The sequence below is a fragment of the Protopterus annectens genome, chromosome 6.part1, assembly GCF_019279795.1.
Source record: "Protopterus annectens isolate FY-2018-M chromosome 6.part1, PAN1.0, whole genome shotgun sequence".
NCBI lineage: Eukaryota > Metazoa > Chordata > Ceratodontiformes > Protopteridae > Protopterus > Protopterus annectens.
In genome coordinates, this window is record NC_056738.1 from 326,376,195 (window position 1) to 326,402,649 (window position 26,455).

General features: G+C 38.5%; 1 protein-coding gene across 1 annotated transcript in view; it reads left to right on the plus strand.

Annotated features, from left to right (window-relative positions):
* Nucleotides 1-26,455, plus strand: part of WDR74 (WD repeat domain 74) — a gene marked incomplete in the record, with an annotated part of 481,100 nt that overhangs the window by 140,469 nt on the left and 314,176 nt on the right. Inside the window, 1 exon segment of the mRNA XM_044075744.1 lies at nucleotides 12,755-12,898. Within this exon segment, the coding sequence (XP_043931679.1) occupies nucleotides 12,755-12,898 (144 nt within the window).

Genomic DNA, 26,455 nt, shown 5'->3' on the forward strand with positions numbered 1-26,455 from the left:
TGCCAGACCTGCATCAACATATTAGGCTTCACATTACGAGACAGCATGCGCTGGAAAACAGAAGAGAGTTATTCCATCAACTTTGTTCCAGGGAGTAATGGATAGAGGCTTGCCATAATTAAGCCAACTCTCTTCTGGTGGATTGCTAACTGCATTATGTTCTGCCATCAGATGGTACACCAGCAGCTTGATACTATCAGAGTTCAGAGACAAGCTTAGAGCAGATAGTTTGTGCTTTTAACAGCACTACTACCAAACCTTAGCACAATCCAACCTAGTGTTGTGCCTAACCCCAGAGATCACCCAGGAGACCTCTTTATAATACAGTCCACGGCCTACAGTAGCCCACCCAAACACAGGTCTGAACATGGATATACAATTTCCAAAGCTCTCTATGGCCAGCTTGTTAGATAAGGGCATTCTGAGACGATGTAGCAATTGTCTCATGTTCAAAGACAACCATTTAATCCTTAAACAGTATGCGAGAGATGCATGTATACAATTTCAATGAAGGCAAAAACCTCACATAGAAAAGGTTGTCAAGAACACATGCACCACCACCATACACACTGACCAACCAATGCTGAGGCACTAAAAAGGGAATTGTCCCAAACCTCAAAGACCTCCTAAGCCTATAAAAATGGTAATGCCTATTTTCAGTAATCTGTAAAGTACTTGCCAAAAGCAACACTAAACACTACACATGCTCCAACACCCAGTAGAGCCTGAACAGCAAAGGCCATAAGGCAAGCCAACACATTATCTAGGACCCTTGTCATTGGGGACTTCTCTGTATGACACACAAACTCCACTTGCTAGACTGAACAAGGAGAAGACAACTGTTAGCTGCTTGTCTGGGGCCAGGATCTATCAAGTTGCATGCGTACACACACATAGGCGCGTACACACACACACACACACACACACACACACACACACACACACACACGTGCGCACTCACACACACACACACAGGCGCGCGCGCACATGCACACACACTGAAGTCACTACACCACAGGTACCAGTATAATTATTACAAAAAGACATATCTGGAGAGTTTCTCCCAGGGCCTCCACTGAAAATTGGCTTTGTTCCAAGCTGGACTTTCCCAGTAAACAAATGTTAAATAAATAAAATGAAAATTATATCATAGCCTACGTGGGAGTTAATGACCCGAGATGTACGTTCCCTTGACTACATGAAGAGAGACATTGGTGATCTCTCTGAATGTGCTTCTAAGGCAGGTATGTGCCTTGCAATGAACAACATTCTACCTTCACCAATCATGATGCAACAGTAAGAACAAAAGATGACTGACTGAATAGTTTTGAGCGTCTTTCCAGGGGGATTCAATATCTGTCAGCATACGAGGACATGATTAACAGACAATGTTGCTTTGCAAAGGATGGTCTGCATCTCTCTCACTTAGGGTTTGAATATTGGCTGAAACTTTATCCATCCCTTAGAGCTTTTTCTAAGCAATGCCAAACTAACAAACTTGCTGACCTTGCAAATAAAACCAAAGAAAGTTTAAGGTGTTGGTGCTCAATGATAGTAGCCTAAGCAATAAACTCCATATCCTACAAGTTCTCTTCACTTTGGAGAACAAACTTCTGTGTCATTACAGAGATATGGTTTAAATCCACATAAAGCACTCTTGTCTGTGCAAAGCTAGAGTGCCTTCCACAGAATTAGACCATCAGATGCACAGACAGACACAAAAGGTGGAGGAGTCTCAACCTATACTAGCAACATGTATTTCCAACACGAGAATGGAGGACTGGAAGGTTTACCCCACTTCACAAGGGTGTACACCACCAACTGATCCTGGAAACTACAAACCAATTAGTCTGACTAGTGAAATATACAAAGCCATGGAACGAGTTATAGATATGATCAACAAAGACATGTGCAACCTTCAGTAACTGGGCCCAACTTAGTTTGGCTTTGTTAAGAGAAGATAATTCCTACTAAACCTGGTAGATTTATTTGTGAAGTTCACAGAGACAACAGATGAGGGGAAAATGGCACATACAGTAAAACTGAACCTGGCTAAGGTGCTCAATACAATACCCCACTTGGGTACAATCGACAAACTCACTAACCTAGGCATAAACCCATATACAACTTGCCGGATTGGAAGCCTGCTCACAAACAGGACCCAGGAAGTCAGGATCAGTGACATCACCTCCATTAAGGGACCAGTCACCAGTGAAGTACCTCAGGGCTCCATGCTGGGACTGCTTCTATGTGGCATTTACTTCTTGGAGGTAAAAGCTAATGTCAAGGGCCTTTGGCTGACTGCAGTTTTGGAGCCATCAAAAGATTCCCCCAGTACACAAACATCTCACAAATGGCAAAAAGTCACAGACTAAAACTCATTGTCAAGAACTGCATTAGTGTGCCTTTTGGGGAAAAGTGCCACCCAGGTTAATTACTCCATCAATAAGACACTCCTAAGAGATGACCCAGTAATCAGGAATCTGGGAACATACGAAGACAGTAATCTGGTCCTTGACCAACATGTGGCCATGGTAGTAAGGAAATTATTTCATGTCGCCCAACTTACAAGTAAGGACATGGCATCCAAGTCCACGGATGTCACAGTGCCACTTTATATTCGGCCCTTATCAGACCCATCGAGTATAATACCCCCTTCGGCACGTACCTGACTGGACATATGCAACAGTTGGAATGCCCACAAAGGTTCCTTACCAGAAAGATCCGGGATATAAAAACATTGTCTAATACAGATTGCCTTAAAGAACTAACTCTAAATTTGGTCTCTTACCAAGAGGCAATCTATGCTTGGCAGACAAGGCATACTCTGATCGACCTTTTGCATATCCACAAAATGAACAGCATCAGAATCACTAGATCAAAGGATTTAAATTTTGCTTGTGACAGAAATAAGACATGTTAGTGAGAAAGGCGAGTCTCAGAGGAGCCCCATGCTGATAAACATGCTATCCATCCATGTGAAGCAGAATCCATCCCTAACCCTATTTAAGCGTAACCTTGACTAATGGATGGAAAATTGGAAATTCCCCTTGGGTCTGGCTCTTCAGACAGAGGCAGACATTAATGCCCAAACTAACATACACCCTCATATAACCTCTAGAAACTTCCTCAATAACATACCCTCTCCTAATAAATGGCCATGATGCATAGGGACACAACTGAGTTGGATTGCACGGCTAGTGTTATAAAGGCCCTGGTGGCCATTAGCCTAGAATACAACTATAAACCTATAGTAACGTTTTTCATATACATGTATTATACATTACACACATGCTTTCTTTCTAGATATTATTCACTCCAACATTACATAAATTGCTCAATTCCTGTTTTCCCTTAGGCCTCACTCTTCTGAATATTATTCTGGGTGCACTGTTACCACAAATTCCATTTCTACACAACTTGTTCTTTCCCTTTCCTAAAGATCCCACCTCTAGTTCTTTTTTCTCATTTACAATATTCAGAACTTCTGTTACACTTTGTTTAGATTTTAATTTCCATTTTTCTAGTAATTGCTTCTTTGGCAGCTAACAGCATTACATTTATTACCACTTTACTATGTATAAGAAATTCAGATCCTGTGCTAACAAGAGAAAATAATTACTTCCTTAGTTATACTTATTTGCTCCCCTAGAATTTCTGACAGAGTACCCAGTAGGGTATTTTAAAAGCTTTGCTAACATACTTATACTTCTAATTTAACTTTCTTATTTTGTTAGAAGAAAACAATTAACAGAAAAGTAATATTGTACTTTTAGGCAACATGGATGAATTACAGTCTGTTGTGAACAAAGGATCCCTTACAGACTACTTTGGGTACTCTATGTTAGTATACACTTTGCTTGCACTACAGATAATCTTATAGGAACCAGGACATTTTAGTGAGCTAAACGTAAAAGGTGGAAATTTTTGACAGTTGCAATAAAAAGTGGGAGAGATTTAACAGGGATAATACACACACACACACACACACAAAGAATGCTTTAATTTGGTAGAAAAAAATCAGTACTTAACCAAAAATGTTGAAAATGGGAATTTTCCCTTTCCTCGCTGTTGTGCAATTCCAGAGCTGGCATATAGAATTAACATTGGGTAGGGGCGCGGGGGGGGCTTCTTCCTTGCATTGAATACGTTTTAAATATTTTGAATTTTCAACATTTCAGTATTTTGCCATTTTTGACCAACTGAATGTATTCCCACACAAACAAATTATTAGACCAAGGTAGTGGGTTCAATACCACAGAGCCAAAAGAAAATACCACAATGGGCATAGGGATCCAAATGTTTTCTTTTCATGTTACGTAAACCTGAAGGTAAAGTAAATGTGAACTTTTCCAATAGGTAGAGAATTCCAATCCTGAACTGAAAATATTTTTAAAGGTTGGTGGGTGGGGGAGCTTACACATTATTTTTTTTTTCAAATAATGCTATTACAGTCCAAAGGCAGATGACAAAAAGTCTGCCATGAACTATGCAAGCTTGTATTAAATAAGATAACCTAATGTTTCCCCATATGCTCAAACTATACGTGAATTTCTGTCACTTTTGCTAAGCATCAAATAGTCTTCTTCTTTCGGCTGCTCCCGTTGGGGGTCGCCAAAGCGGATCATTTGTTTCCATTTCTTCCTGTCCTCTGCATTTTGCTCTATCACACCAACATTATTTAAAATAATGGGGAGAGAAAAGCTCCAAAATAGGGATACTGTTGACAGGTGTGTGTAGAACACATTTAAGAAATTTAAGTCCCTTTTAAGGAACTGCTTGATCAACCAGTGGTACTCCGCAGTCTTGCCCTTCAGAAGATCAGGATAGGACGAAATGCTCAAGACATGCACTCTGATAACGCAGTACAAGTGAGGTTGAAGTCAAACACATTAAAAAAAAGTCAACATAACCTACAGATATAGAAATGTATATATATATATATATATTTCATATATATATATTCATATATATATATATATATATATATATATATATATATATATATGTAGCTAATCTATATGTGTGTATATATATATATATATATATATTTATATCTATATATATATATATATATATATGTCTATATATCATCTATATATCATCTATATATATCTATATATATATATATATATATCTATATGTATATAGCTAATCTATATATATATATCTATATGTATATATCTCTATATATATATATATATATATATATATATATATATATGTGTGTGTGTGTATATATAGCTCTCTCTCTCTATAGATATAGATATATATATATATATATATATATATATATCAAAGAAACAACGACCCCACAACAAAGAGATGCAAAAACAATCCCAAACAGGAAGGAACAATAAGATAAATGTTCAGATATGCAAAAATGCAAGTAGATGGTGAATAATCCAATACGAATGCGTCAAAAAATGAACAGATTTATTGGAAGGTAGGCGCTTTCACAGACATCACATCTGCTTCATCAGACCAAAGGTCATATCATATATATATATATATATATATATATATATATATATATATATATATATATATATACATACATTGTGTGTGTATATATCTCTCTATATATCTCTATATATCTATCATATCTATATATATATATATATATATATATATATATATATATATATATATATATTTCTGTCTCTCATTCTGTCTGTATATACCTATCTATCGCTGTATGTATATATATATATATATATATAGAGTCCCCTTCAGATGAATGAACTTTTAAAAGTTTGATCGGTCTGAATAGGGATCTCCATAGAGCATGTAACAGGAAGATTTCCCTTTACCACAATGTAGTGCAATCTCGGAGGTGGTATATTTAAATAGCGGGGGTGTGGGGTGCAGGTGGGTTTGCCCCCTTGCTAGCACTGTTTAGTTTTTGTTTTTTTTTCACATTTTAAAACTTTCAAATGTTTGATCCTGTGGTCTCGGCCATATGAAATTTGAACAGTTGGATTTTCAGTTATGTGAAGTAGGTGTGTATGTGTATGTGTGTGTGTGTGTGTGTGTGTGTGTGTGTGTGTGTGTGTGTGTGTGTGTATATAAATTAAACATATCGCAGCCAGAATAACAAAGGGTAAAAAAAAAAAAATACGTAGATGCATAAATACATTGGGCTGTACAATAAAATATAAGGACTTCCTGGTCATCATTAAGCCCATACAGAAAACAAATGGGGTCCGAATGGAGATATGGTAAAATCAGTAAAAGGAGAGAAATATTGCTGGAATTTATTTCATTCTCAAGTCTTGGTGAGTACTTTCAAGAGGTAGACCCTATTTTTCACTAACAATCTCACCAAGACAACACTGATATATACACTGTAATGCATGTATAATGGGTAGAAGTAGGTTAAAAAATAAAGAAGATAGCTGGGTGCACATGTCCCAGGATAAAAAAATGCCCAATCCTGGTAGGTGCACTTGTACCAGGACTCGAAAAAAATGACAGTATAGAATCTTCAACAGATGGAAATATTCTTACAATGAGGCTAGACCATTCCCAGGGGGAGTATGGCTCCACTGTTGTAGAAGGAAGTAGCAGTCCACAAAAACTGCTGGGCCAAAATAAGCAATACAGACAATAGAGTGGACTATTGAGGATAAGAAAGAAATGATGTATTCTTACTATTATGCAAGAAGCTCAGAATTTCCATATAAAAGAAATACAAAAAGATTGAGAGAAATTAGAAGAAAAATACTTCCCCAAGAAAAATTATTAGAAGCTTCAAATAAAAATTTGTGTTCATTAGTACAACAGATCCATGAAAAACACTATTTAGACCAAGAAACTTTGTGCCGTTTGAAAAAAGAAGAGCTTGAGGAAGTATGAAAATTTAAAGAACTAATGAATGGACTGACGTTTGAAGGGTATAAAAAAGAAATATGGACATGAGTGAGAGAGATTTGATATGGTGCAATATTTATGCAAAGGAGAAAGCCAAATTAATCAACACAAGCGGCAGCCCCAGATATATTTTAAGAGAAATATAGGCAAAGGTGTCCAGATATGGAAAATTTCACAGTAAAAAAATAAGATCACGAAGAGAGAATGTAGAACAAAAGATTAGTCGAGTAGAAGTTAAAAAAAAAAAAATAGTAGCTGAAGTTGTGGAATATTTGCAAAGTGAAGGATTCAGTGTAGAAAGTCTAACACTGGTCATATTACAGCATGATAGAAGAAGTAGTCCCCAAAGTAAGGACAAACCAAAGGAGTCGGAGACATCTGAAGAGGAAATATGGACATGGGAAGGAAAAAAAGATTTAATATGGTGCAAAACTAATCAATGCAAAAAAGCAGCACAAAAGATATTTGAAGAGAAATACAGGCAAAGACATTTGAATATGGAAAATTTTACAAAAAAAAAAGAAAACAAAGAGGAAAAGTAGAGAAGAGGATTAGTAATTGAGAAGTTGTAGAAACTGAGGTTATGGATTACCTGCCAAGTGAAGGATTTAGTGTAGAAAATTTAACTCTAATAACACAACAGGATAGATCAGTGGATACCCAAATTAAGGTGAAGCTAGTTGCGCGAAGCACCTAATCAGTTGACATATGAAGATCATCACATCACATGGGAGCACCCATTACCAACTGTTCAAAAGATAGATGCGAGAAAACCAAATATAGTGGTCCATGAAAAGACATAAGTAGCATTGATCATTGAAATTGCTACACCCAGTGACTACAGCATCTTGCATACAGAGAGAGACAAAGTCATAAAATATCAGGATCTGCAAGCAGAAACGAGGGCAATATGGAAGAAAGATACCCAGACAGTTCCAGTAGTAGTATGAGCAAATGGGTTTTATCTAAATAAGATTGTAGATTCTTTTTTATATGTTACTGATGCATGTAACTCCATATGAATTGCAGGAGGAGTCATTACTAGGCACACTGCGGGTACTGCAAAGAGCACTCCTGGCTGACATCTAAGAGTGAAACAGTGCTAATTTCATGAACTTTAATCACACTTTGACTTAGAAATGGGGTCCATTTCCATCATGGTATTAGAAACCCAGAAGATTTGGAGAAATTAAAAGAGAAAACAATGTCCAAATCCAATTAAATCAGGTTGAGCAACCTACAAAGCAAATGCTGCTTTACGTCTTAGAACACTAGCTAAAGAAATGTGATTGAGACCTGGTGGATCTGTGGCATTACATTTAATCTGCCACCGAAGTTCCTTATAGTCAAAAAAAAAAAAAAACATCTGATGATCCACCCCTAGGACCCATGTCAGCTTGATCTATGACTCAAAACTTAAAATAATGGTTGTGGTGTTTTTGAATGTGATTGCTGAGGGTGTTTCTTTCGTCTTGCTTTTGTATATCGTAAAGATGTTAAATTCTGTTCTTAAAAGCCCTTTTAGTTTTTCCAGTGTAGAAACTCTCACACAGTTGGGCATCTTGAAACACAAACTACCTCTTTAGTATAACAGTAATACTTGTGCATGGGTCTATATTAAAACACCGAACTTTTGAAATGTCGAGTGTTCTAATATCGACCTGTTTTCAGCGAATGCTGAAAATATCAAAGTAACAGGAAACCGAATTCTTTCCTAGGGAAAGAAGTTGGTTGCCCATTTCTGTTGCTTTGGTATTTTCAGCGCCCTGGTGGAAAGTTACGGGTCGGGTTCAGGTGAGTGTGCGATTGTGTGGACGTGTGGGTTAGTGCGGGTTAGGTGAGTTAGGGTTAGGGCGCTGGTCAGGTAAGTGTGAGATTGTGTGGACGTGTGGGTTAGGGCGGGTTAGGTGAGTTAGGCTTAGGGCGTGGGTGAGGTGACTGTGCGATAGTGACGGACCTTAGGGTTTGGGTAAAGGTAAGTGGATAGTTAGTGGTGTATGTATAGTTTAGTGTAGGGTTAGGTGTAAGAGTTTAGGTGTATGTTTGTGGATTGCTGTTTGTTTGGTGTGCTTGTTTTGTGTGTTCCGAATGTTCGATGTTTTTTTTTCCGATTGCTAGGGTTCGATATTAGAACACTCGACATTTTGAATGTTTGGTGTTCTAATATAGACCCTTGTGCATTAGTTTTGTAGTCCCAAATTTAGGAATCCAAATTGTTTCTCCTTCTAAAACAAATTTACATTGGGGGCAGTGTCCACATTTAACTATACAGCCCGTTTTACCATAGAACAAGGCTTTCTAATATTTTGAAGCCAAGATCTTTTTTATATACTATCCTTGTTTTTTCTCCTGTAATGTTCATATATTCCTGATCTATCCTGAACAAATTCCAGTGTGTTACAATATGTTAAGTTACTTGTACTGTTCCAGTCCCATGTTGTAAATGCTTTGCATTATGGCTGGTTTAATTTCTCCAAGTCATTTGTTTCATGTTTGCTCCCTTTTTTATTCTCCAAGACTTTTGGGTTTTTAATACCATGATGGGAATAGACTCCATTCCTACGTCTGAAGTACGATTAAAGTTCATGAAATTAGTATTATTTCAGTCTTTGTTAGCCAAAATTGTTCTTCATAGCTCCCACAATGTGCCCAGAATGGACTCTTCCTTGCAATTCATATGGAGTAACATGTATTGGTAATGTATGTAAATACTACTGTAAATTATTTTCTGTGAGACCCATTGCTCCTACTACTACTGGAACTGTCTGGGTATCTTCTTCCACATTGCCCTCATTTCTGTCTGCAATTCCTAGTATTTTATGACTTTGTGTCTGTCTGTACATAAGATACTGTAATCACTGGGTGTAGCAATTTCGGTGATCAGTTCTACTTTTTCTTTTCCTAAACTGCTCTAGCTGGTTTTCTCACATCTATTGTTTGAACTGTTGGTAATAGGTGATCCCATGTGATATGTGATATAAAGTTCATTATTTTCTGTAATGCTTTGTGGCTGTTTCCAGTGCTTCTCAGCTACTTCATTGCTATAATGTTTGCACAATCCCCAGTGCAACAGTGTTGCCACATCATTATGCCTTTCAGTATGCAGGCCTTCGACCATTAGTGTATCACTCCCAGCAACAAGATGTGCAACTGTTTCCAATTCTGTTTTACAAAACCTGCATTTGTTGGTTTCTCCGACATGTTCAATGGACTCTGTAAACCAATGTGTATGTAGTCAAGTATCGTGGGCTGCCAATATTAACCACATATGTACATATTGTAAATATCAAATTTGTACCATGTACCTAAGAATTTACACCTCCTCTACAACATGAAATGTAACTGTAAACTGTTCATTAATAATATTGTGTCTGTATCTAAAGGTAACATTTACCTAAGAAATTACACCTGCTCTCCAGCATGAAACATAATTGTAAATTGTTGTTCTTTTCTATATTGTATCTATATCTAAACTTTGTAACATGGAGCTTTTCTCACTCCACTGAAAACGGGCTCTCTGAGCCCAGTGGACCTCCCCGGTCATCAAACTGGAAATGAATAAATAAATAAACTTTCATCATTTGGGTTAACCATTCCTGTGTTAAGTCCTCATCAACACAATGTTGTTCCAGCAGTTTTCTGTACTTGCAACTATATTTATGCATTTTCTACATTTCTTGCTTCCTCATCTGATCTTCACCTTATATTCTTTGTTTGCACATTCAGTTGCTGCCTGATTTTTATCATCTTTTGGTTTGATTTCCATTTCCGCTTGACACGGCTATGCTTCTGCTAAACTAAGCAGCAAAGTCTTCTTAGACTTGTTCTCCTCATGGTTTTAAAACTTTCTCTGTTTGCTTCTTGTGAGGTCAGCAAATGTGTATAAACAGTCCTACAATTGCAGATCTATATATACATGTAATCAATTTCGAGGAGGCCCATACCTCCTTAAGAACAGGGAATATATAATCTTGGTATACACTGATTTTTTTTATAAATCATTTGACAAGCATGAAGCCTTTTTCTTGTTTTCCTGTCCAATTGATCCAGTACCTTTTGGGGCCAGTCAATCACCCTAAAATTGTAAGTTAGAAGAAGTAAGAGCAAATTGGTTTATAGCTTGGACTTTGTTTCAAGATTTCAGAGCTCTTTTCAGTGTTAATTTTAGTCCTCTAAAATATTCCTGAGTAAGTTTTATTCGCATTTATTAATGTTTTATTGTCAATCCTTCATCAGTTCCCAAATATTTATACACTTCCTCTTGCTCAAGTTCTTTAATATCACATTCCTGTCCCAGATTGATATTTCTTGATACTGCAGCTTTCCTGCTTGAAAGGTTACTTCTGAACATTTATAGAGACCTAATTACATTCCATCATCTGAGAAAGTTTTGACTACTTGCAGTTGTGCTTTCAATTCCTCATCTGATGAACTATACTGTTTTAAATCATCCACAAAAAGAAATAAGAAGTCTTTACACTTTGTTGTTTTCTGAGAGCCAAATTGTAGCCTTGACCTAATGTATTAAGTAGACAGCTTAATGGGTTAAGGGCAAGACAAAAGAGCAGTGGTGACGGAGTCACCCTGGAATATTCCTTTTTGAATTTTTGTCCTAGGGATAATTTGTCCTTTATCTTGGCTTAGATGCAAGTGGTTTGTCACTGTTTCATGGTCACTGTAATATAATCGATCAATGTAGGGTGTATCTTATACATTTGTAAACACTCTTCTAGCCATGAATGTGATGCTGTCGCATGCTTTTTTGTAGTCTATCCATGGCCTACTTCGATTCTTCCCCTTTTTACAATTCTCCATTTTGACTTTACTTAATAACAAGCAATACTTTGCTCCATGTGATTTTCTTTTGTTACCCTCTTGTTCTGTTGCCATGATTGAGTTTTCTTCTAAATAACTATAAACTCTGTTGGCATCAGTTCCAGTGTATAGTTTATACATCGTTGGGAGGCAAGTTATCAGTCTATAGCTTTTAGGCTATCTTGCAGGTTCACTCTTAAGGAGTATTACTTTTCCTGTTAACCAGGTTGGCATCTATTCGGGGTCCACATATAAATAGTTCTTATTCATGGTTAAATCTTCATATAAAGATGTCAATACTTATAGCCAGAAGTTGGGTATTGCATCTGGGCTGGGGGTTTTCCAGTCAAGAGCTTTTTTAATTTTGTTTCATTTTCTCTGGCCATTATTTCATCCCATTTCATATCCTGTACATTTGAACTTCATTTTTACTACTACTACCACCATCCATTCAGCATCTTTATGTACCACGGGATCTTCATAGATATTTGTCCAAAGTGTGTCCATTTCTTTTTTTGGTGGCGGTTCTATTCCTTTTGCCCTGTTTCCCAATTTTTATGAAATTGTTTGTTTGCGTTGTTGTTGCCAAGATGATTATGCAGATCAAAGGCGCATGAATATTTATGGAAGAGTACTGTGATAATTGCACCTCAAGTTAGCTAGTGGGACGTAAAGGGAAGGGAATATTAGCTACTAGTAGAAATCTGAACTGGTTGAATGCCAGCTAGGGAAAACTATACCCATAAGTAATGATTTACTTATTTGCCAAAGAAACAAGAATGTTTAGGTGTACTGTTGTGGTGAGTGATTTACTCTGTTGCACTTTGGAAGAAAGGCTTGATAGGTAAAGAGAAAAAAAATATTTTATTTCTGGCTTGATTTTTAATGAGGGGAGATTTTATTAATGACTTGTAGTAAGAGAAGTTTAAATGTGACCATATGTAAAAATGATTACACAAGTGTGTGTACATAGGAAAGACCTAAAGTATGTAAAGGGAGTGTTAAGTAATAAGCAAATGCATTAACCTGTGGCCTGGTTTTAGAATTTGCTTCTTTTCTCTTGTAGGTTGAGATTAATGTTGGACGTGATGTTTGTAAAATGCGTCAGAACCCTACAAAACGAGAATATATGGCAACTGGAGGAAAAGAAAATGATTTAAAAATATGGGATCTTCAGAGACCAGAAATCCCAATCTTCAAAGCTAAAAATGTACGATATTCTGTATTATGCCAGTCCTTCAGTAAAAGTGTGTGAGTAAAAAAGTATTGTAGCTCTAGCAGAACTGTTCTAGTGGAAAAAGATGTAGTCTGACAAGTAGTTGCAGCTGCACTAGAAGAAAGACCTTATTCAGTATGATTAATATTTTCTTCAATGAAACAGATTTAAGAAAATGTGACCTTTTAACAAGAAACGTAGTAGTCTAGCTACTGCAGTGATAGCACAGGCTGAGGCTGTGTGCAGCTCTCTTCATTGAATCTTAAACTGGTGGCTTCTTGTCTTCTGTGTTGAAATGAGCTGCTAAGTGGCTTGTAGAAGTGGGTGATGAACTATATTGAACACTGCTGGTTCCATCTAATCTTAAAAGGTTAGCAGATCATCTCTCTGTTGCATGATTCAGGGAGCTTGGATGACCAGAAACTAATGTCATAAGAGAGAATGGAGAAATAATTATTAGTATGCACTTACAGCTGTGTGCATGCATTCCTTTATGTGTGGAGAAAGTAATGATGAAAAAGATAAAATCTGATAAGAAGTGGTCCATATTTGTTAATCAACAAGATTATGTGCCCCAGGCATTAGAACTACTTGGCATCTAAAGCATTTTCATGTGACTTTGCTGGTTTCCCCCAGTCCTGTTGTGCCTTCTTCTGGTCTGTTCTCAGGGCCGTTGTTAGCCAAAATGGCGCCCTAGGCGATGTAGTGCTCCGGCACCCCTTAAGCCCCACGCACACCACACATGAAACACCCCCATTTGAGCCACACCCACTAGGTCATTCCCCAAGAAAGCCACTCGAGTTATTTTCTTAAATTATTTAAATGCTTAGGAAGAAAAAGATACCTTGTAATATAGTTAAACTGCAGCTACCTTTGCATATGTATTTTCTACTTGAAATACCAGAGCCAGATCATGGTCAAACCAAACAGTAACTAGACATAGTTAATAAAAAAACAAATTACCTCTGTCACAGACATTCATAGATAAAAAAAAATGTGTATCTGATCCCCCTATTTGGCCTTAACAGAGCCAGTATATCTACTGTTGCATAAACTGGTGCTGTCTGGGTTAATTAACTTCTGCTGTTTCTGATCTTTCATTCTCTCTCTCTCTCTCTCTAAGCTGGTGTCTAAAGATTGGAAATGGGGGTTTTGCCTCACGATTTTTCTTCCATGAAGTTGATCCATTGCCAGGGAATGAGTTAGAACTTGCCTATGTGGGTAACTTATGACCATCTGTGTGTTCATGTGTTCCCTCCTGCAAGCATTTTAAGCTTTATGGGGATTAAGGAAGGTCTTAACACCACACATGAAACAAATTTTTTATGTAGGCAGAGGAGACAAATATGAAAATATAGTCACCTACTCTTACATTTCCTTATAAACCATCAAAAGTGTGAACTATTTGTCTCCTGGTCTCTGAATAGTCATCATCAGTGCAGACCATACTATACCTGAGCTTACAGATCATGCTTGGGTGCCATAACAGAGGCAGTATGTGTTCCTTCAGGTCAACAGTTTCCACTCTGGTCACTCTGTATGCCCAGTTACATGGCATACAGTGATAAATCCCTGTCTATAACTCACACAAAAGGAGTCTGAGTGATACCACTGAGCCCAAAAAGAAGACTCTGTGTACCCTGTCCAGTCTAAGTGCCAATCCTGCAAGACTAGAGCCATCAAACTAGATGCAGCTGTGCAAATGAACTATAGTCATTAGCTTCTTGTCTCTGGGGGTCCCAAAAAATACTTAAGCTTTTCCACCTGGCCTAGTCCACACCATGCATTTTTATTTCATGTATCAGCTCAATCTTCCTTTCAGGGTTAGCACAATGGTCTTCCAGCAGTTTATTTTCAAGCTGCAGGTGTAGGATTGAGTCAAAATGTTCAGTTATTTCATGCATTACTTGAGTTTTAGCTGCAGAACTGGTTATAAAATCATGCAGCTTCCCATTCACTTTTTGAATCTCAGCCAAAATAAATCTTAGAGATGCTTTTGGTGAGCCTTGTGACATTTTCCATCTCTCAACAATTGTTAAGCCCTGCAGAAAATTTTCCTTGAGAAGTTATAAGGTCATTTCTGGAAGCAGGTCAGTTTTATTTTCATGGCTGTTTCCTGCAATTGTTTCTTTCCTGGTCGAGGAACTCAGAAAAACTCAAATCACTGTCACTAGTTTTGCATTTTTAACTAATTTCCAAGTAGTATTTTTGTTATGATTTTCCTGTTTAACATGAGCAAACACAGTCCCCTGCTACAACTTGGCTGCCATACCAGAAGTACCCACAAAATATTACTTTTGATAACTGCAGAATGCTCTAGTTAACTCAGATTGCCACTTAATTCTCCCAAAAGTTAGTTTTTATTGTAAGAAATCGGTGATGAGTTTATATTTATTATGCGCTGCCTACTATGAAGTAGGATTTTTTTTTCTTTTTGTAACTCTTCCTTTTATAGCACATACTCCGAATAAGTGAACCAACTCTCTCTTCATAGGCAGCTGTGTTAACATCCTTCTTCAAGCAAGCATTTAAGGGCAGGTTCCAAAGTACTATTTTAAATGTTACTGTAATGGTACAGCTGCTAATTTTTCAGCAACAATCCATCCTTCCAAACAGTCATCCATTTTCAGTAGCCATCACACCTAGTTTGGCAGCATCCAAGGGGTGGGTTGTGAGGATCGATTCCGGAAACGAGCTCTGTAGCACAGCTTTCAGCCTCCTATGTCCAAAATCAGGGGCAAATCCAGAAATTACCAGGAACAAATTTTCCAAGTCAAGGACAAATTTTTTTTCTTTTGTTCTTCGTTTTTTTTCTCTTCTTTTAATATTAGTAGTATTAACTTGAATGAAAAATTGACTCAAAAAGAATGTGAATTAACATGCATTTTCTGGAGTAAAAGGAGTATATAACTTTAATGACTGCTGTTATTTATTAAGTGTAATTCATTACCTTTTCTTCCCGGATGACCAACTTTTGGAGGATTAGGAGGGGCAAACCAAAATTCTGAGTGAAAATCGTAGAGGTATCTGAAAACTGGGAACACAAACGAGGCAAGGGTATAGCAAGGCATACTCAGTGTACTTTAATGAGTGCATTTTTTCTAAGCAGCTGTCATAATTTTTATACGTTGAACAGAACAGCATGTTTAGAATTATCTAAAGTAGTACCTACTGTAGAGAAATGTTCAAGCATGCTTACTTGATTTTAATGCACCTCTGAAAATGCCCTTTATATGGTTACACGTGGCATGAGTTGAAAACAGTGTTTCAAATTCAAAAGTGTATAATGGCAATGTAGTGAGGAATGAGTACAAATTAAGTGGCAGGTGGATGCTTGGGGTAGCAGTATGAGGTTGGATTACAAACTATAAATGCCTGCTGGCTACACCCTTGATGGGAGGTACGATCTGTAACATGTTTTCCTGCTGGATGGGATCAGCACTCCAAGAAGATGTGGAATACTATCTCTGTTCTCATACTGTAGAATAAATGAGCAAAAGAAGAACACTTAACTAACAACTTCATCAAACAGCTTGCTGCATGGCTAACAACTGTTTCCTCATACTTAAGAAAAATATTTTATTACTGAGGTCATAAGAAAAATATTTTATTACTGAGGTCATAAGAATGAAGAAGAATAAATATTATTTACCATGGATATTTGTTAAAAATATGCAAGCACCATGGGATCAAATCAAGTTCTGTGAGGCAGCTATGATAATTGCTCTAGACATGTGTACTGTTCTTTGTGTTGAATACATCCAATACTGCCATCATGGACTGGTGGATATTTTCCCTTGTCTTTGTGGGGTTCAGTTTAGAAGCATTCAGTAGCATTTTATCTGTAAACTAGAAACATATAGTGTTAAATACTTTCTTGTCGCATGCAGCATTTCTGGTATAGTGATACCACTGACCTACTTCTACTCGTATTTGCATCAGTATAATATCTGAAAGTTGTAGATGTGTTTATTTATTGTACCGTTGTTTAAATGGATACAATAAGTGTTTCTTGGCCATTTTCTATAACATAGACATTCTGGTAATCTTATCTCATTAGTAAGGGTTAATACTTTAAGCAATAACAAATTTAAGACAAACACACACACACACACACACACACACACACACACACACACACACACACACACACACACAACGAAACTGTGTCTTTAATGAAAACAGATCTGTTTAAGGGTCTCTTCCACACATGACTTCCTAACTTTGGAGCAACAATTAAAAGTGAAATATTGACACTTTTTTTTTTTTTGCAAGATGCACTGTTATAATGCAAGCATTGGCTCGTACTAGATAAGCACACTAAAAAGGAATATTAAAGATTCTGATCTGTATTAAAAAGATAGTAATTCTGGCTGATTTCGCTGGTCCGGCTCAACCTGCGTGTTCAGTCTTGTCCTTGTACTAGTGCACAGCAGGGGACAAATTGCGTTATAGGTTCATAGGTTCATACTAGGCTGTCTGCCCAAGGGCATTTATAAGCCTAGCCCATAGTTATGTGGCTTTCGCCACCCCTTTAGTTTGAAGAAAACTATGCCTATTATTTTGCTGTGCCTCTGTCAAGCAGTGACACTGAAGTAATCCCTGGAGTATATCTGCGATCTCCCATCCATTGGTCAAGATTCCTCTTGAACAAGGCCAGCGAGGTGTTCTGCCTCACATGTACCGGGATTTTGTTCCACAGCATAGGGAGTCTCTGGGTGATGAATCTGTCCCTCCAGCACGTTCTATTAATAACCGTGTCAAGGTTTAAGTCTCCCTCCCTTGTGGTTCTGAGGGATCTAGATTTTTTGAGGTGAAGCATACTCATCAAATCTGGGTTTGACATGGCCTTGTATGTCAGGCACAGGTCACCTCTGAGCAAGCGGTATGCGACTGAATAGAGCTGGAGTTATTTCAGTCGGGCAGCATAAGACATATTTTTGAGACCCTTTATCCTTTTGGTGAGGAACTTTTGGGGCCTTTCCAGCTGCTGCAGGTGTTGGGTCAGATACATTCCGAATGGGGCATTGTACTCAATCATAGGTCTAATGAGTGATGAGTACAGGGGGACAATGACCTCCCTTGATCTAGATGTGAATCCTTTCATGATCAGGTGGGCAATGTAGAAGGTCTTCCTAACTACTTTAGAAACGTGAGTGTCAAACGAAAGGTTACTGTCAACCTGGGTCCCCAGATCCCTGATAACTTCTTCTGTGCTCAGTGGATTGCCACCTATATGGTAGCTAGGGGTAACCTTGTTTTTCCCGAAGGGTATGACTATGCATTTCTTGGCGTTTAACTTTAGGCCATGGCTCTGGCACCAGTTATCCGTTTCTGTGAGGCCCTTCTGAAGGATATCTGTGTCAGATGTGTTTTCGACTATGGTGCCCAGTTTGCAGTCATCTGCAAACTTTGTCAGCCATAACCCTCCTGTGTTTGCTTGTACTTCAGAAAAGTTGATGCGAACAAGAGTGGACCCAGGACTGAGCCCTGTGGGACACCACTTGTGACCGGCTTTGAGTCTGACATGGCGCCAGCAACTCTGACCCTGTGGGTTCTGTCACTTAGCCAGTTTGCAACCCATCTTGTGATGTATGGGTTTACATTCAAGCTGATGAGTTTTTCGATGATACCTGAGTGGGGTATTGTGTCGAAGGCCTTTGCCAGGTCGAGGTAGGCTGTATGGACTGCCTTACCCTCATCAATGGCCTTGGTGACTGTTTCGAAAAAGTCAACCAAGTTTAAAAGGCATGATCTGCCTTTGACAAAGCCAAACTGGGTTGGATCCAAAGTCTGCAAGTTCCCTATGTCTTTATTTATGAGTTCCATTATGATTCTTTCCATGGCTTTGCAGATAAGGCTTGTCAAGCTAATGGGACGGTAATTTCCAGGGTCGGTGGAGGCGCCGCCCTTGTGAAGTGGGACCACAGTCGCCGTGCGCCACTCCTTGGGTACGTATCCTGAGGTGAGGCTAAGATTAAACAGCTGTCCTAACTGCGGGTTTAATTCCTCATTGAGTTCGTGGAGTACACAGCCGGGGACACCATCCGGTCCCATGGATGCTGTGGTTTTTGCCTTGAGAGAGCAGTTCTCACCTGGGCGTTAGAGATGTTTGGGGGGGCTACAATCCTCTGGTATAGATATCTCTCCTTTTGGGGGGGGGAGAAGTTTGCACTGAACCTGTCAGCCAGTATGTTGGCAATGTGTGTAGGTTCAGTAATCTTCACATCATTTTGAACTAATTCTGAGCATATCTGGGAGTTTCCTCCTAGGTTTCTAACATAGCTAAAGAAGGCCTTATGATTGTCTTTTGAGTTCTTGGCGATTTTTCTCTCAAAATTTGCCTTGGATGATTTTATGAGAGCTCTTAGTTTTTTACTTATAATGATCAAGGGTGTCTTACCTTTCAAGGATTTTGCTCTATCTTGTAGTAGCTTCCTCCTTTTGTTGTAGAGCTTGTTTATGGCTGGGGTCCACCAGACTGGACGCTTGCCTTTGGTACAAAGAGTCTTAGTTTTGTTTGGGATTGCCTGGTCCATGCAGTCCTGTAGGTGCTGGTAGAAGGCATTTGTAAGTGATTCAGTGGTTTGAGTAATGTTTACCACCGGCTCAGGGGCCTTAAAGGAGACCACACTAGTTTTTAGAAGTGTGAAGTCGGCTTTTGAGAAGTTTTTCACTGTGGTCTTTTTTATTTCAGGTGGGGGCGGGATGTTGACCTCCAGCGAGATTAGTTTATGATCTGATCTCACCAGTGAGGGGTATACTTCCGGTGTTGAACATTGTGGTCCCATGTTCATGATGATGAGATCAAGTATGTTTTCTCCTCTTGTGGGGATGGTGACAAGTTGTTCCATGGCATTTGAGTTTATGAACTCCAGGAACCTTTGGGCTAGAGTGTTTGGGCTTGAGTAGTGTTCCCAGTCTATATTAGGGTAGTTGAAGTCACCTAGTATAATGGTGTTTGGAGATACATTTATCACCTCCAGTGTTTTCAGGAAGGCCATGTGAGGTTCCTGAGTTTGAGAGGGTGGCCTGTAACATGCTACAAATTGCAGAGCAGTTTTGCCTATGGTTAGTTGCACCTGGATGGTCTCCGATGCATCGTGCGTTGCCACCAACCTTGAGTTGTGGGTGTCCTTTAGGAATATGGACACCCCCCCTCCTTTCTTGGTGTTGTCCGGATTTTGGGGCCGGAACGCATGATATGAGGTAAAACCTGATAGTGCTGGGGTGCTCTCAGGAGCCTTGAACCAGGTTTCTGTCACAGCACAGACATCGATGTTCTCCATACTGAGAAGGGCCTCGAGTGCGTGCATCTTGAGATTGAGACTTCTGGCATTATGTCTCTGAAATATGTAATGGACTTGAAGAATAATCTGAAGTGAGGAGCTGAGATCAAACAGTGCAGCCTTCTTTGTTTAGAAAATGTGCAGATTAGACAAGCCTTCCAATAAGCAACATTTGAAAAGAAAAGAAAGTAACTGAACTGACCATGCGCTCTCAATGTTACATTCTCAAAGCATTAATCTGCAAATTGTGTTTTACACCAAATAAGAAAGGTTACCTATATCCTCAAGTTGACTTCTAGCATAGTTTGACAGATGTCTGTAGCATTACAAAGACATAGGAAAGGTGTCTCTCACATGTTTCAGGCACTCATGCTGCTTTTCATTCAGGTCCCCCACAATGCCACTCATTGCGCAGTGTTGGTGTACGTGCGTATGACGCGCATGTACTTCTCCTTAAAGGTAGTGGAACAAAGTTTTGGGTTTTTTTTGTAGTTGTTGAAGCCTCCTGGACAAGATGCAGGTATAAAAGTGGGAGGGCCCTCCCCCTCATCTGGCGTCCTATGGTATTTTTTCATTTTAATTAATGTACTTTTCTTATTATGCGTTCGCATAATAAGAAAAGTAAATTAATTAAAATAAATAAATAAATGAACACAAACTGCACCCTTTACTAGGCCGGCCTGTATGGCGCCCTAGGAGGTTGCCTAGTTCGCCTATGTCTAAGGCCGGCCGTGTCTGTTCTCCACTTCTTTGCTATGCAAATGACATGGTGTGTCTGAATCTGGTCATTGCTGAGTTTCTAAGGTTCAACTATCATCTAAAAGCATCAAATATTAAAATAGTCATGTTTACAGTATTATTAGTTGTTTTATTGTAACTTAAACCAAGCAGTATATTTTAACATATTTTTTAATGAATTAAATAGGTTAGGGGTTTGTAGTAAGTATCTAATTGACATTTTCTAAACTTGCACATTGTTCTGAAGTTAAGAAAAAGGTAAATGTGTTTGTGGTTACAAAATGTGTGTTTAAAGTACCCGAAAGGAAAGTATTCCATTTCAACATAAACTTTTGTAACTTATTTTTCACACAGTAAGTTTACATAAAGTACTAAGTTATATTTTTAGGTTTTGAAAGTTCAGTTACATATATATTTATTACTTTTTCTATATAAACCACGGAAAGACTTGATAGTAAAGTTGCAGTTTTTAATGTTTTGAAAAAGAATTACAGTTTTTAGGGTATGTATTTTTAAATATTTTGTATTAATCAATTGATGACAATCATGCAATTAATTTAATCACATGAGCAGGGTTGGTTTGGTATAAATTCTGAATGAAGCAGCAACCTAATACACTTGAAAAAGCCTGTTAAGAACAGGCGAAGCGCTTTGTGGTTACTTGGAGTGGTTACTTGGATGGTTTTCTTGTTGTGTGCAATAAAAGAACTTTTTAACCTTTCCTGCTCGTCCATCTGGTGTTCGATAGTTTGGAGCTGCAGTGATCCTATCTACAGTACTGTTTTGTGTCTTTAAACGGAGGGTTCTGTGCCTCAGTGCCTAGTGGGATTCATGGTGTGTCTGGTTACAAATGAGCAAGCAAAATATATTTTTCTCTCCAGCTGCTGTTCTTTTCACCCTCAGTAGGCTTTTGTGTGTGTGACTCAAGCTGTCATTGTATGGTCATTTCATGTACTACTTTCTGTGCTTATTAACCATTTTAAACTAGTATATTTCCCCAACTTTCTCTCTCTCTTTTTCTCACCTACATTTGGCATGTTTGGGCGTAGGATCTTTTTCTAGCATGCTGATGCTTAAAAAAAAAAAAAAAAAAAAAAGTATGCCTGTCTGTGGTTGGGCAGTTTTACCCATCACTATGTGCCCTCGTTGCTTTTATTGGCTAGCCAAGAGCCATAGGACTGAGCAGTTACATAATCTGCTTAGTTTAATCATGCTATATATACACAAGATGGAAAGGAGAAAAACTTCAGCTTTACCTGATGAACCAGACCCTTGCAGGTGAACAGCTGGATCCGGGCTCATTGTCAAATTGTAGTACTAGCATTTTGAAATCCACCCAAATTGTTACCACAGTTAGAAACTAAAGGTCACTGATCATTATAGCCCTTTACACAAGGCATCCACTCAAGCTTCCACTAAAGATATGAATACCCAAACCAGATCCTTTTTTCCAGAATGGTAGGACAGACCAGGTGCTATTTTAATGAGAGTTGTTCCCAATACCACCTGAATATCTTGCGTGCACCAGCTCCCCAAAAGCCTAGCCTAACCCAACACCCCCTTGTACCCATAGAATACAAAAAAACTTTGGCTGAAGCAATTTTCAGAGTTAAAGCAGGGATATTGCTGTCCAGTTGTCCCATCCTTATGGCAGATGCTTTCTAGCAGAGTACATTGGAATCTCCCTCATTAAGTAATTCCTTTATTGCTAGCTTCTTCAATCTCTTTAACCAGTGTTTTTCTTAGTCTTCAACACCAAGACATTTGATACCATGGCCAGCTGCAGTCATTCAGATGTAAAAAGCTTAGATGTTAACAGTTTTAAAGGTCTATTGATTCAGCATTTTGCCACCATACACCTGGGCTAAGGTACTGCTGCTGTGTACAATCCCATATTTGGTGCTAGCTAATTACCCAAAACTATTTTGACTGCAAATGTTATTTTGTGCTTGACTGTTCAAGAGTATCCAACAAACATTGCCATTAGTGCTACCCTTTGCAACACTGGTCATCACAACACTGACTCAAGCAGTTAAGCTGGGCATGAAGGCCTCAGAGCTAATTGACCCCAACTGTTATGTTCCAATGTATTCACTGCCAGTTATTGTAGAGCTGATGCTAAATCTGGCAGCACAGCAGCATCTTGATGTATAGGTGCCAGTGGGAACCCATTCAGCCTTGGTTATACACCAGATGGTGCAGGTCACAGAATTTGCAGTTTGTAGGTATTTTGAACACCCCCCCCCCCCTCAAACTTATAGACCCGACCTATTCAGACAAAAGTGCAAACGCCCCTTAAACCCAGCCAGGCTTCTTAAAAAAAAGCCATCTTCTTAATCAGAATCTTGGAAACCCTCAATGAAAATACCCAGGAGTCCCCCTACAGAAAATGGAACATGTGAATCTGGCAGCAAATTTCCTGTCATGGTTGTGAATGAGGACGAAGGCACAGCTTCCACAGGCGCACCCCCAGAAGATACAAAATTTGGAGAATTTGTGTACATGATGCACGATAGTGACCTGTTTCTCAGTTCCCTCCCAGAAGAGGCTGGTTCAGATGTGCTGGCTGTCCATACAGTCCTCCTAGGTGAGTCCTTTTTTGATGGACAATTTAAAAGATGTAGCCTAAGTGACATAGAACAGCCCAAAGACTGTAACCCCAGTACTGTGCAAGACAAGTAAAACTTGAATTATAGCATCTGATCAGAGTCCTTCAAATCATATCGGATTGTATTTGCAGCAGCCTGTTCTCACACACTGCAGAGCCCAGCTGTCCATTCTTTTGATTAAGAGTTAAGAACAATGGACTGATTCATAAGGCACATGTTCACATCCTTCTCTCTTTTCTTAAGAGCCCTGAAATATTTGACACAAACATGGTTATACTTTCAAACAGAATTATCTGATGAAATACTACATGTCATGGAGGAGGTACTAATGGTAATCTGAAAGTGTTAGCTGTATGTCCAGACCACATACTCCACTAACATGGTAGTCCTTTTCATTTTATACTGAGGCTGAAGGTTCATTTCTGGGTGCAGGAACCAACGTATACTTCTCAACATTCCTGACTTAGATTTCCTGACTTTTGTGTGTGTATTCTTATTTGATATTGGGTATGTCTGCTAGTCCTTGGTTCATTTTCAGCCACAATTGCAGCACAATGCAGTTACTTTAATATAAATTCATAGTAATAGCTTATAAAATTAAAAAGAATTAAGGTACAGTATACATAGATTTAGCATATGCATTTACAGAAACAAATACTTCAGCATATATACGTTCAAAATGACATACAGAATGCTGAGTGTAGAAGACAAAAATTGGTGTACAGTACATGATTTATTTGTTGGTTATTAGAGATTCATCTTTAACTCATGTTTGAAAGACTAACATACTTAATGTGAAATTGGGTTTGTTAGTATGTACAATATGTTTTTTTACAATATTTACCAAAAGTGTTGCTTATAGCAGTGTTATTTTTCTAAGTTTTGTGCAAGATTACAGTGTTGAAATAGACATTTGAGCTATTTGTTGATTGTGAACTTTGTTAAGAAGTAACTAGGGAAGCATCCATTAGCAGTTATATGCGCTCCTAACTGTTGTAAAAGCAGCTGCTTCCATAGGACTAGACAAGGCATTTCTTAAGTTATTAATGGTGCAGTAGATATTCCCATCCATTTTTACTTTGTGGAGGATACCAAGGCAACATTCCTGGATTCCTCTTTTACCATACCCTTCCTGTTTGGTAATGGTGTAAAATGGAATCACAAAGATATGGAGGAGCAAGTCAAAACCAGCACAACTGTCTCAAATTCCAACCTTTATATTGTTGGTGTAATAAAATGGTAGAAGCCAGCACTGGATGTGATTGCAATATGAGCCTAGCAAACTCATTGTGGGCTAAATTCAGATGGGCAGTTGCCAGCAGGGTCACCAATGGAAGAGATATGGATTGTCCCAAGGTGGTCATCACTTCTGAATGTCCCCCAGCTGCCTCACTCTGGTGGCAGTTTAGGATGCCTGTCACCTTATTGCAATGGTTCAGGATCAACACCCACAGGGTAATTCAGAATGCAATATTTAGAGTCTCAAAAATCCTGTTCTTGACTTGAGCTCCCCACTCACTCTCAAGAAGACTGATACCCTCACCCACCAAAAACAAACGCAAAGTGAGATGTATTCATCCACCTACAAAAAAAAAATCCAAGACTGCCTACCAGGAGTTTTACCCTACAATGTATTTGGTACCAAAGAAAGCAACACACCTTGGGCTTGTATTGGAACTCTGTGGCTTAAATTAGTGTATCTGAATAGAAACATTTAAAATAATGATGTGAAACTTTTTTGTCTTGAGTATTTCAAGAAGAGCAGTTGTGTTCTGTCAACCTCCAGGGCAAACTGCCTTCACCAAAAATTCCTGCAGTTAAGGTTTAGAGTCAGCTTTTGTTGATCAGGGAGCATTCCATCTGCTCTTACCATGCACCATTACATGTTTACAAAGAATGTGACAGTAGATGAGATATAGCAGAAACCAAGAATAGATTGAAAATCTTTTATTAACTGGAAAACTGGCTGCTTGCTGCAGACTTTTGAAACAAGCTGGTCCAGCACAGGCAGTTGCTGAACAAATTTTTATTTCCTGGGCATTATGGTCAGGTTTACAAAATTCCATTTGCACTCATTTCAACAAACTGCCTTCATTTATTGCACTTTGGATGCACAAGTCTGGAGAGCTTTCCCTCATACAGAGAAAGTTCACATAGTCCACATCTGCTTATAAAAACTCCATAATTCCTACAACCTACCTCTATGACCTTTCTCAGGATGCTAGGATACATGGCTCTAAATCAAAGAAAATATGTTGAAATGGGGAGAGAGAAGAGGGGGTGTTTACAGAGTAAGGAAAGACCAGGATTTTGAATGAAGGTCCATAAGGGGGTAAACTAACCATCGAGGGTATTGCATTTAAAAATATTTTGAGAACCAAGTCAACATGGAAATGGAGAAAAGAGATTGGACGATTACAACTGAAGGTATAGAAAAGGAGAAAAGAGATGGAACTAACTGGAGAAATTTAACAACAAAAGCATGGTATTCTGAACAGATAACTAGAAAAGGAAAAGTCAGAGTTTGAGGAGGCCAAACAGAAGTCTGGATTGCAGGTCAGTGACTGCTTTCCCTAGCAAGGTTTGATAACAGTGCAGGCAAAGAGAATGGAATAGGGGAGTATAAATGAAAGACTAGCTCTAGTTGAGTTTATACTTGAGTATTGAACAAAAGCTGCAGTTAAAAAATGGATAATTAGTAGGGCATACAAAATAATGCATTAGAAGTGAGAAGCAATCAGAAGGTGGTAGAAAAAAATGGGAAATGAGAATGGAAAGGCATATGCAAAGAAACCATGGGGGAGGATATTTGTATGGCTCCCAAGTTATAGGTTCATAGGTTCATACTAGGCTATCTGCCCGAGGGCATTTACAAGCCTAGCCCATAGTTTTGTGGCTTACGCCACCCTCTTTGT